Source organism: Sminthopsis crassicaudata, chromosome 5, assembly GCF_048593235.1.
Source record: "Sminthopsis crassicaudata isolate SCR6 chromosome 5, ASM4859323v1, whole genome shotgun sequence".
NCBI classification, from domain to species: Eukaryota; Metazoa; Chordata; class Mammalia; order Dasyuromorphia; family Dasyuridae; genus Sminthopsis; species Sminthopsis crassicaudata.
Window position 1 is genome coordinate 12,876,744 of NC_133621.1, and position 12,148 is coordinate 12,888,891.

The following is a 12,148-nucleotide window of genomic DNA, read 5'->3' on the forward strand; positions in this document are numbered from 1 at the left end:
ATTAGTTGTTCATTAAGCATAAGTTACTGTACTGGGCACTGGTGATAGTGTCCATTGCTTGGACTGCATTGGAATCCCTGTGTAGCATGGAAGAATGAAAGGGAAAGACATTAGCTTGGTGTTTATGGAAAGGGATGACATTTTTTCCTACATGTAGAAGTCACCTAGGATTTACATAGAATGAAAGAACTGTAACATAGTATAGAGCAGAACTGAGGCATTGCTATGATGGGTGGGAAGGAGCTACTGGTAATCCATCCTATAGCCAGAAATGGAAAGGGGAGGTACAAAGGAGGTAAACTGGTAAAATCTGGGTTGTCATTTTTATGAAAAAGGAAAGTTCCTTTAGGATTAGCCAAAGAAAGGTCAAAGTCAGCTTTTACAAGTTGGAAATGAATATCTTTTGGCACACTTGGAATTAATGTCTATGTTTATCATATACTATAGGTATTTCAAATCATACCTTTGGAAATGTACAATGTTTTTGCGGAGATGCAAATTTAGATTGAGAAGAATGGGAATTTCCAATTTAAAAATGTGACTTTGTTTTTAAATTTGGAGTTCTGTTATTCAGAAATAAAAATGATATAATAAAGACAAAAGCTTTCTTGCTTTTAAAGTCCATTTATAGCAGAAGTTCTTTACTTTTTCTGTGTCCTGGACCCCTTTGGCAATCTGGTAAGCCCCAGGAGTCTTTTTCAGAATAATATTTAAAATATAAAACTTAAGATATGTAAAGTTACAACAAAAGCAATTATCAAAATGTATAAAAAAGAAATCACAACTCAAAATTCATGAACCATAGGTTAAGAATTCTTGATTTATAGCATTGTGGGTACCCACTAAATTCTTGTTGAAAAATTGTATTTAATATTTTTAGGAATTGTCTGCTTCCTTGGAGGCTGTGTATGGGCAAACCAGAGAAGTGTCAAATGCTGAAGAAATCCTGCACAAGTTTTATGAATGGAAACATGGCAAGCGAGAAGAATTTAACCGAGTTAGAACAGAGACAGATACTTCCCTCCAACTTCTTGCTGAGTGGTTCAATTCCACTATAAAGGTAGAGCAGCTCTTGTCCTCTGGAGTCTATAGGAGACTCCTACCCTTCTGTCCTGATTTCAGACTTTAAAAAAACTTCACGTGGGTGGGTTCATAATTTTCTTAGCTCTTGAGAGGTTCTCTAATAACCTGGTGAGGGGGAAGGGAAAGGAAATAAGCATCCATATGGTGTCTAATATGTACCTAACTCTGTACCAATTATGGTGCTTAGCTATTCCCCAGATTCCGTAGGAATCCTCAGTTTTCAGTGTTTTGGCACTACAAAAAGAATTGTACAAATTTTTGTAATGTGACTCATTTTTCTTTTTCTTCATTCTCCTTTGGACCCAGTAGCAATATTGTTGGGTTATGAGGCCTGTTTAATAACCTTTTAGGCATAATTAGGTGCCAGGTATTTGGAATTTTCTTCATCTAGTATACATGTATATACACATACTTTAGGGCTTTAGTTATTCTTTTAATTCCTGGGTTTTTCAGCATAAATTAATATGTTTTGTTGATTAGATGTTGCTTAAAGTAATGTGTAGTATTATTATCCTTAATTGGAAGGCCTTTTTCTTTAATAATTATTAATAATTTTGGCCCTTGCACTGTTTAGAAACATTTTCATAAAGGCAATTGATGAAAATATTGAAAATTTTGTTGGATTTGCTGGACTCTTTTCCTTAATCTTTGTCACAAGGAGAGGTCCCATGGATAGAAGGAAGAAGGGAGACATTTTTTTTATTCAAAAATGAAGATTATGTTAAAAATGTAAAGAAACATCTCTTTTTTAATTGAAAAATAAAGCTTTGGTCAAGGACTGATCTCTAGGACATTCTGTGAAGATTTTGTGTCAAGCTCACAGCAGTACATTAATGACTATTCTTAAATTGTGGACATTTAACTGATTCTAAATTTAACTAGGTATCTAGCTTATATCTTTGTATCTCTTGTATCTAGTACCAGAGTTTCTGTCAAAAGCTTCCAGAAATCGTGGTAAACTAAATGTAAAAGATTTCTTTCTAATCTACCATCTGCCTTGTAACTCAGTTGAAAGAAAAAAAATTATCATGACCTGGACTCATTTAAACTTTTAAAGATGCTTTATTGATGGCTTTTGTCTTCATATAATGGGCATTTCACCTTTTTTCCAGATTGAACTCTTCTCTGTGATAAAGGAAAACATTTAAGCCAAACATTTGATCTAAAAGGAGAGCCTCTTTGGCAGTGTAGATAATAACCTGTCCTTGAAAGAGACAGAATGTCCTTTGAGAGACATTTCATTTCATTATCTCTTCTCTGGGACCATTTTCGGGTTTTCATTTAGTCAAATTTGACTTGTTTTTTTAGTGACCTTTTGATTTATGTGGTTGTAGTCATTGTGTTGTTCTCCTTGTGGAAGGAGGCAAAGGCATGACCAAAAATGGCACTCAATGGATCAATAAGCATTTATTAAGCACTTACTATATGCCAACCATTATATTGAGCCCTAAGTTTACGCAGGAAAATTAAAGGCAGAAATAGTCCTTTCTCTCAAGAAGCTCTCAGCCTAATGGGAAATGTAGCATATGAACAATGATATACAAACAAACTATATACGGAATAATTGTAAATAATTAATTCCCCCCCCACTAGTTTTAAGAGGGATTAGGTAATAGTTCTTTTGGAAGGTAGGATTTTAGCTAAGACTTGAAAGAAGCCAGGGAGACCAGGAGACAGATGAGGAGGGGGGAGATTCTAGGAACAGCAAAGAAAATGCTTGGAGTTGAGATATGGTCTATATTGTTCAAGGAACAGCAAGGACATTAGGTCAATTTTGGATGGGTAAAGTATAAGAAGATAGAACAGGTAGGAAGGGACTAGGTTTTAAAAGGCAAAACAGTTTATTTTTTTATTTAAAATTTTTTTATTTTCAGTTTTAAATTCTCACTTTTCTACCTTCTCCTTTTCTGTTGAAAAATCAAGAAAAATACCTGCTACAAATATATATATACATATACACATGTGTGCATGTACACAAAGAAAACACATCTTTACATGCACAAAATATATGTGCACACATATATACATGTGCATGTACATACATATAAACATGTATGTATGTTTCAGTCTGCACTCTATCATCTCCTTATATAACATGGGTAGTTTGTTTCATCATGAGTCTTGGATAAGTGTCATCGTATCAGAGTTCCTAAGTCTTTGAGAATTGTTTGATTTTACAGTATTGTCAATGTAAAAAAAATTCTCTTCATTCTGCTCACTTCACTTTGCATCAGTTATCATACAAGCCTCCCCATGTTTTTCTGGAACCAGACTCTTAATTTCTTATAACACAATCATATTCCATTGCATTCAAATACTACAACTTGTTCAACCATTCCCCAGTTGGTGGGCATCCTAATGTATGTAAACCAGGAGTTATGGACTAGCAAGTGGCTGTAAGTGAGTTAGGAACAGAGAAGGCTTTTGGGAAAAATAATGACTTAACTTTTAGATATGTTAAGTGTGAAGGGAAATTCATCCAGTTCAAGATGTTCAGTAGGCAACTGGAGATTGACTGTGTTGGAGGTCAAGAGAAAAGTTAGGATTATATAATACATTTGAGAATGATCAGCACAGAGATACGCTGGGCTTAATGAAGGGAGCACTGGAAGCACTAACACGGGGGCCTCTGTGGTTTGGCGGGGGCTGGATTAACAATGTTCACTGAGATTTAAAAGGTCATGGAGGAATGTGTGTGTTATCCTGGGGGCAATAGAAATCTTTGGAATTGATTGCTTGGAAGGGTTGGGTCCCATGGTCAAATCTGTGTTTAAGGAAAATGATTTTCACATTTATGTAGAATGAACTGGAATGAGAAGAGATTTAAGGCAGGGAAATCATGATGTGTGAGTGGATAGAGGGCTTGGATTCCAGAGAGATTTGGGAGGGAGATTTAGCCACTGATTAGATTGGTGGAGTTAGGGAGAATGAGGAGTGGAGGGTGATATGGAGGGACATTTGGAGGAGAGGTGTGGGCAAGAAAAGTCTATTTCTGACATTTATAGTTTGAGATCTCTCTGGGACATTATATTTGAATTATCCATTAGGTAATTCTTAATTCTAACGCCTTAAGATTACTGCCTCCCTCGGCTGTTTATTTTCTCCATACCCTATCCGTTGTTTGATCGTCCATAATTGTTTATCGTCTCTCCCCTTAGAATGTGAGCTCTTTGAGAGTAGGGAGTGTCATTTGCCTTCCTTTGTATCCCCAGTGCTTAGCATAGTGCCTATGTGAAGTAGAACTTGAAGCTCAAGGAAACTCTGGGGCTGGAAATCTCAATCTCTCTCTTTCTCTCCCCTATTTCCTCTTCCATTCCTCTACTTCCTCCTTCCATTCCTCTACTTCCTCCTTCCATTCCCCTCCCTCCATTGTGTCTCCCTCTCTTGTCACTATCTCTCCTTCTCTCTTTGTCTATGTCTCTTCCTGTCTTTTTCTCATCTGTTGTTTTGTTTGTATACATATATTAGTCATCTATACAGAGATGATCGACCGTATTTGATGACTTAGACAGGTACATTCACATACATTCTACCTGAGTTTTTCAGCCATTTTGTTTCTAGTTATTGGCTGTCTATTTAGAGTGGGTTATGGTAGGAATAGTTTTCCTCCACACTGCACCTTTGTATTTCTCTCTCTTTGACTTGGGGCACATGCCCAATAGGGAGTTAATATTAGGTTAAAGGATGTGAATGTTTTAGTTATTTTTTCAGTACAGTTCCAAAGTTCTGAGATCCCAAATGGTTGAACAACTTCCAGTTCAAAAGGAACAGTATTATGTCGACTTGTTTTTCTACTATGAACAATAATCTCAACTTTTGCAATTTGTTATTTTGTGTTGTGGGAAGTAAAGTTCAGTTTTTAATTTGTATTTATCTTATTGGTGATTTGGAATTTACTTTTATATGGCTTGTGAATTATTTCTTTTTATATAAACCTTTTTCTTTAAATCTTCTATTTTCCTTTACCTTCACTTCACTCACACTTTTTCTCCTCCATTACACTCTCAGAGAACCATCTCTTTTAATAAAGAAAAAAAAAAGCAAAGGAGAAAAAAATTGCAAAACTAATCAACACATCTGTTGAATCTTGCAGTGGTGCAAGCTTGTAATCTCCCTACCTCTGCAAGGAAGGGGAGATATATCTTTGAGATTACTTCTTTATTTTCTAGACATTCACAGTCTTTTAAAGATAATATTTTAAAATTTTTGTAAGGTTTAAAGTGAACTGAAGTGAACCCTGGACTTTATAAAATTTGCAGATTTAATTCTCTTTCCTTTACTGTGAATCTGGACCATACTTGTTACTTTTTGTTTCTATAGTTTTTCTCATTCTTTATGATTTTTTCCCCAAAGATTCAAATGGCTTAGCCATCACATTTGAGACTTTTTTCTGTCCTAGGGTATGGTTTCTATGGCCTCATGATCTGAATATTGTCTTACCTGCTCCCTACTTATCTTGGGTTTTACCTGTTAACTCTTTTCTTAAATATTAATTGCTAACTTTAGAAAAACTTAAAATATAAGGCAACTCAATTAATAAAATCTTGTTTTTGTGCATAATTATTGTTCCTTTTTTTTTCAACTTAAGTTTTTTGATCTAAATGATGAAGAATCTCTGAGTTCTGAAGAAGTAATTGGCAACGTTGATGAAATACTGGAGAAGATTGAGTCTGATGTTTGCAAAGAGCTGGAGATCTCTCTCGTTGTGAGTTACTGCCCTTAAAACATGTACAGACTATGTATACAGTGGAAAGGAAGCAAAATAACTTATGATTTAAAAATAATTTTACTGGTCTGTCTGATCATGAAATGGTTTCTTCAGGTGCTTTGCAAAGTGTTAAAATTTTAATTTCAAATCTGAATTTGAGATCCTGCTCTTTTAAATGGGTGAGTTTTCTATACTAATTAATGGCTCACCCACTCCCCCCAACCTTTTGGTTCTAAGGAATTCCTTTTGGATGAAGTGAAAGCTTGACATGAAATGACATCTGAGAGAGAGCTGAAAAGAACTTTATGAGGTTCATTAGTATCCTTTCCCCTCGGGATCTCTTTTGGGATTGTCATGGAATTCTAGCTGTAGAGTCAGGAAGTACCTCTGTGGTCAGCTAGTCAAAACTGAAAAATGAAGCTCCAGCTCAGGTGATTAAGTTCTCACAGGAAGCTCAGAGAGGTGGCCTTTGGACTCAGTTGCAGCGAATGTAGAACCAAGTGATCATTCTATTCTGCTGCTTTCTTGCTTTTCTGATATTAAAATTTGGTGTCATTTCTTCAAATTTCTCAGGAGGCTCTTTCTGTTATCTAATCCCCAGAGTTGAAATATTTTTTTTTCTGGTACCTAGAGATGGTTTTACAAGGTCTTGGGTGATGGTCATTGGTAGCTGTGTTGTTCTTAGTAGTTTGAAATTTTTGAAGCTTTTTTCATTTTCAGCAATTATCCCTTTAGATTCTTGTAACGTTTTATAGGTAGGGCGTATACCTGTTGTACAGATCACTGACTTGGCACATAGTTCTCATAAAATGAGCTGCCCTCATTAGAATACCTTGCCTGACATGTTTTCTCTTAGAACCAGTTAATGATATGTCGGGTTATTTATGTTCTCATTTGACATATATTCCTGATTTCTCTGTTTTAGGTTTTGTCCTGGAGGAGTTTGTAAATACAATGACCAATTCAGTTTGCTGTATACAAATAGTGTATTAGTCTGTAAAGATACATAGAGGAAAACTGAGCAGACCCTTTCTTAGAGGAGCTTACACTAGATTGTACCTATTCAAGTTGTTCTGAGTCCTCAGATTATTTTTGCTGTCTTAATTTGCATTTCCATAAGATTTTTAAAACTTGTACTTCTTACTTAGCTTTAGATCATTAAATGATAGAAGTGAAATTAATTTCTAAGACTTTAGAAAAGGTTTTAAGGTTAAAAGTTAGTCTTCTATCTTATTTGGGGAAAAAAGGGTATTTACTTAAAACATTTATTTTGAAGGGAAGTAAAAAACTTGTCTTTCCTTAGTGACAGTTTGGTGTATAGTAGGTAGGGTATAGAAATCCACAAACTTGGATTCAAATCCTGCCTGAAACACTTTCTGTCTGTGTGATTTTTTTGGGAATTACCACTTCTCTGTAAAATGGGGAGTTAGATTTGATGGTGTCTGAAGTTCCTTCCCTCCAACTTTATAGCTTCTCTTTTCTTTTTTCTTTTTTTGCTGAGGCAATTGGAGTTAAGTGACTTGCCCAGGGTCACACAGCTAGGAAGTGTTAAGTACCTGAGGAATCTTCTCTTTTCATTCAAGACTTTTGATGCTCTGTGTACCATTATGTGTATTTTCATTTAGGAGCAAGGTGATACAGACAAGGAGATCATCCTGAATACATATAATGAAGTCCTACAAAAGATTCGTTCAGAGGAGAGGCTCATCACTATAGTACAAGCTAAATACAAAGCCAGTATTGAGGTTAGTTTGCTTATACTTAAATATTTGGATTCTAGTATTTAGTTTTCTCAAATATACTTTTTTTTTTTCAAAAAATGTTTTATTATTGCTCTCTTAAAAATCAAGTATTGCTTGTGCTATGCTGAATTTTGATGTAAATCTATGGAAATGACCCCCTGTATCTGAAATCAATATATATGATTTAAAAAAAATACTTTGTTGAAAAGAAACCTTTATCAAACCAGGTTCTTCTTAATAATCAGATTTACTACTAGTAGGGTCTATTGAAAAAACAAAAAAACACCACCACAACAGTCTATCCTTTAATAGGTTATATAATAGGTTATAGAAAAACAAATTTATAAATCTTGGTGGTATCCACGATTTGAGAGATTTCTCATTTACTCACTGTTTTACACATGTATGATGGTGATGGTGGATGTTTGAAAATTTTAGTTTACTCAATATTTAGTTCCAGTAAAATCTAGTGGTTGTCTTTCACAAAGCCCAGTACTGTTTTTAACCAGTAGATACTCAAGTATTATTGATGGAGTGAATTAATCAATGGATTATATAACTATTTTTTATTCATAGTTTAAGAAGCAGATCATGGAATGGTTAAACAAAAGCCCCAATGTGGACCATTTGCTATCTATTAAGAAGACTCTCAAAGGCTTAAAAGCTCAACTGAGATGGAAACTGGTCGAAAAGAACAATTTGGAAGAGGTATGGATCCCCTTGCTTGTGCCTGGGATCTACTTACTCAGCAAGAGTTTTTATGGCAGTTACAGGCAAATTGGCTTCCATTGGGATAACTTGTTTTTTTAAGGGAATCTTGAGGATGAATATTTAATAATGCAGATAAAATCATCATTGAAAATGGTTATTACTTTAAATTTTTCTTTTATTTGGTTTGCAAAGAAGTAGAGTTAAAATTGGAGTATTTAAAAATTTGTTTTTTGAGTTTTCATGTCCCAAACACCTTTTTTACAGTTTTCCCTGAATATCTTTATACATTTGGAAATTTTTGGGAAAAGTTTTCTTATGGCTTGTTCTTTAAATGATACTTTCATTTGTTTTAAATATTATATTTAACATATATTTTTATTTTATATATTAAATATAATATATATTACATATTAATTATATATTTATTTTATATTATATATTATGAATATAATATATTAACATATATTTTATATTTAACATATATATTTAACATAAATAACATTTTATCATGTTTCTAAAAGGCTAAATAGTCCTGGAAAAATTGTGTTTCTTCCAAAAGTCTGAAGTAAGAAAAAAAGTGATTTTTATATTAAATGGGACATCTCCCTTGTAATCTGATGTTGAAAAGTCCTTATTTACAACTTTGCTAATTCATAATGTGACACCCATTTTTCAAATCTTTGTTGTATAAGTTCTTCCATTTCCTTTGTGTGTTCCCCTTGGGAAATGTGGAAAATGAAAGGCTTAAACCAGAACTTAATTTTTTTTTCTTGTTGCTATTGTTATTGCCAGACATGAGTTGCACATGACTTTAGAATAGAATGAGACTGTGGAGAGGGCAAAGGGTGGGAAGAAGCATTTCTTTAGTGCTAACTCTGTGTAAGATGCTTTACAAACATGATCTCATTGGATCCTCATAGCCTCCCTCAGTTAAGGCCACTGAGGGGCACAATAAATGTCTAAGTCTGGGTTTGAACTTGGGTCTTTCTAAGGCTAGTGCTTGGGTTTTGTGCACTGTGAAATCATCTCTCTGTGTTTAAGCATGGAAGCTTTATTGCTATCTCTTATGGCTCAAGGCAGGGGGAGGGGAGGAACATTCCTAAATAATTTCTGTGGAATAATAGAGCTTAAAGCAGCCTGATTGTGATATTCCTGGTATAGACTTTTCTTTTAAGTTTTATGTTCCTTCATCTGTCCCTATATACTCATGAAGGCTTTCTTCTTCTTCTTTTAAAATATTTTATTTCCCCCAGTTACATGTCAAAATAATTTTTAAAAATTTGTTTTTAAAACTTTGAGTTTCAGATTCTCTCCTTTCCTCCCTTCCTTCCCACTTGAGAAGACACATGTGAAGTTAAACAAAACATATTGTAAAAGTTATGTTGTGAAAGAAAACATAGTTTTCTCCCTTTCCAAAAAGACCCCTCAAAAAAAAAAGTGTGCTTCAATCTGTATTCAGGCACAATCAGTTCTTTCTATAGGTATGGATAACATTTTTTTTTCCTTAAGACCTTCAGAGTAGTTGTGGATTACTATATTGCTGAGAATAGCAAAGCCATTCATAGCTAATTATCTCACAACATTGCTATTACTTTGTACACAGTCTAATTTTTAAGGAATTATTTTCCTCAGTGAGTTTTTGTACTTCTTTTTCCATTTGGTCAATTTTGCTTTTTAAGGCATTCTTCTCCAACACTGGCTTTTTGTATTTCCTTTTGCATTACTCATTTCTCTTACCAATTTTTCCTCTGCTTCTCTTACTTTATTTTCAAAATTCCTTTTGAGCTCTTCCGTGACCTAAGACTGATTCTTATTTTTCTTGGAGGTCTCAATGTAGGAGCTTTGACTTTATCTTCTTCTGGGTGTTTATTTTGATCTTCCCTTGTCACCACAGTAACTTTTGGTGGTCAGAATCTTTCCCTGTAGTTTGCTTCTTTTCTTAGCCTACTACTCACCTTTTAGCTCTTTGTTAAAGTATTCCCAGTTTTTCAGAATTTATGGTCCCACCCCCACCTCGTCAGAACCAGATTAATGGTCCATTTCATAGAAATTCCCGCACTCAGCATTGTTTGGCCTCAACCCACCCCTTGTCTTTGTCGTCTTTCCTGACCTCTAGAACCATATATAATTCATTGGAATCTCACATTGGATACTGCTGCTGCTCTGATGAATGCTTTAAAACATCAGCCCTGGGACCAAAATGGATCCTTTGATCCCAGAAAATCTCTCCCTCTCAGAAATCCTGGATTTGAACTAAAAAAAGATGAACTTCCCTGGCTCCAGGCTTGGGACTCTGACCACAATGCCCTTTGTTTTTTATAACAGTTCTGCTCTATTTATATATAGAGACTGGATTATTCTACCAGAGGAAAGTGTTTTTGCTTTTTAAAAAGAATTGTCTTTGTAATAAGGAAAGAACCTTACTAATAAACAAAAGGTTGTTTAAACTGTATATTCTCAAAGTATCCCATCCCTTCCCAGCTTTCTTCATTTTCTCATCTTTTTTAAAGAGCCCTGAGGGTTCCTAGCTTCTTGCTTTCTTGCGGCTGCTGTTCAGTCAGCCTTGTCTGACTTCCTGTGACCCCATTTGGGTTTTTTTTTTTTTTTTCTTTTTTTTGGCAGAGATATTGGAGAAAGCAAAAAGGTGTCAATGACAAGCCAGGTAGGATGAGTATTGGGTTTTCCTAAGTGGGGAGCAAAGAAAGGGAAGATTGAGGAATGGTTTGGAAATAGGTTGTGGAAGACCTTAAATGCCAGGATGAGAGAACTCATTCAGTATTTGGAAGCAGGGCAGCTGTACCTTTGGAAGTAAAATATTAGCCTGACAGTAGCTAAATGTAGCCATTAGAAGAAAGAAATAGAAATAAGGGCATACCAGGCAAGATCTTATAACTGACTAGGTAAGGAGTTAGTGAGGTCATCCATAACTGAAGTGAGAGACTTGCTTTGTATTGGGCCATTGGGGATGGAAAGGATGGTTCTTATGATCACTTTAGAGTTGGAAGGGACTGTGGGACTTCTGGCTCAGCCCCTTGCTTTGCCAGATGAGAAAACTATTGTCTAGTTTAGTTAAGTGACTTGCCTAGAGTCACTTGGCTAATTACTGCTTGATGTGGGACTCAAATCCAAGCTGGCCTGATTCCCATTCCACTGCTCTATTCCATATCTCAGGCACTAGGGGGTATGCCACCCCCTAAATATGGAAAATCTGCAGAAAAATTTTTTGGCTTTCCTTCATACCAGAGAAAAGAAATGTATATATTTTCGTGTTAAAATATAAAGTATGTTGATATTATGTAACACTACACATATATTTTAAGCATTTTTAGGTTTCTAAGCTTTTTTTGTGTTGTCTACTGGCTCTTTTATGTCTCTGCAGCTTCTACTGAATGTCTTCCAAATTCTCATTTAATTACTTAAACCAACCTGAGATATCTCAAAACTGTTGATAGGGAAAGTCATGATGTAGAAGGGATAACTGCATATTTGCTTCTTAAGGGATTACTGGGAAAGACAAGAAGGAATGATTGAGACAACTTGACTGATTAGATCTTTTTTTATATGTCCATAGGGCTAAGTACTTGTTTTTTTTGCTGATTTTTGAATTTAATCAAATAAAAAATGCAACTGAAAAGTGGACCCTTTTTTTAGATCCCTGTTCTTATTCATCTTTGATGACAGCAATTGGTTTTAAATCTGTAGTAAATCTTAATCCTCAAGAAAAATAATCCTAATTATTTAAGTTTACTTACTCATAGCTTCTACCTCGTTGACCATTATTCTTTTTTTTTTTTTTTTTTTTTTTTTTGGGGGGGGGGAAATCTGGTTGTATTAAAAAGAACTGAATGATATAATAATTATGCTTGTTTTGTATTAGCATTTTTGGAAATTACCTCAAATTTCT

The 12,148-nt window shown here is 34.7% G+C and overlaps 1 protein-coding gene across 18 annotated transcripts in view; it reads left to right on the forward strand.

Moving 5' to 3' along the window:
- STK31 (serine/threonine kinase 31) overlaps window positions 1–12,148 on the forward strand; it is a 70,270-nt gene that overhangs the window by 29,467 nt on the left and 28,655 nt on the right. For all 18 annotated transcript variants that reach the window (XM_074269028.1, XM_074269022.1, XM_074269029.1 and 15 more), the window contains 4 exons: window positions 881–1,060; window positions 5,672–5,788; window positions 7,417–7,536; window positions 8,110–8,241. In XM_074269028.1, coding sequence (XP_074125129.1) covers window positions 881–1,060; window positions 5,672–5,788; window positions 7,417–7,536; window positions 8,110–8,241 — 549 coding nt within the window. The remainder of the gene's footprint in view (window positions 1–880; window positions 1,061–5,671; window positions 5,789–7,416; window positions 7,537–8,109; window positions 8,242–12,148) is intronic.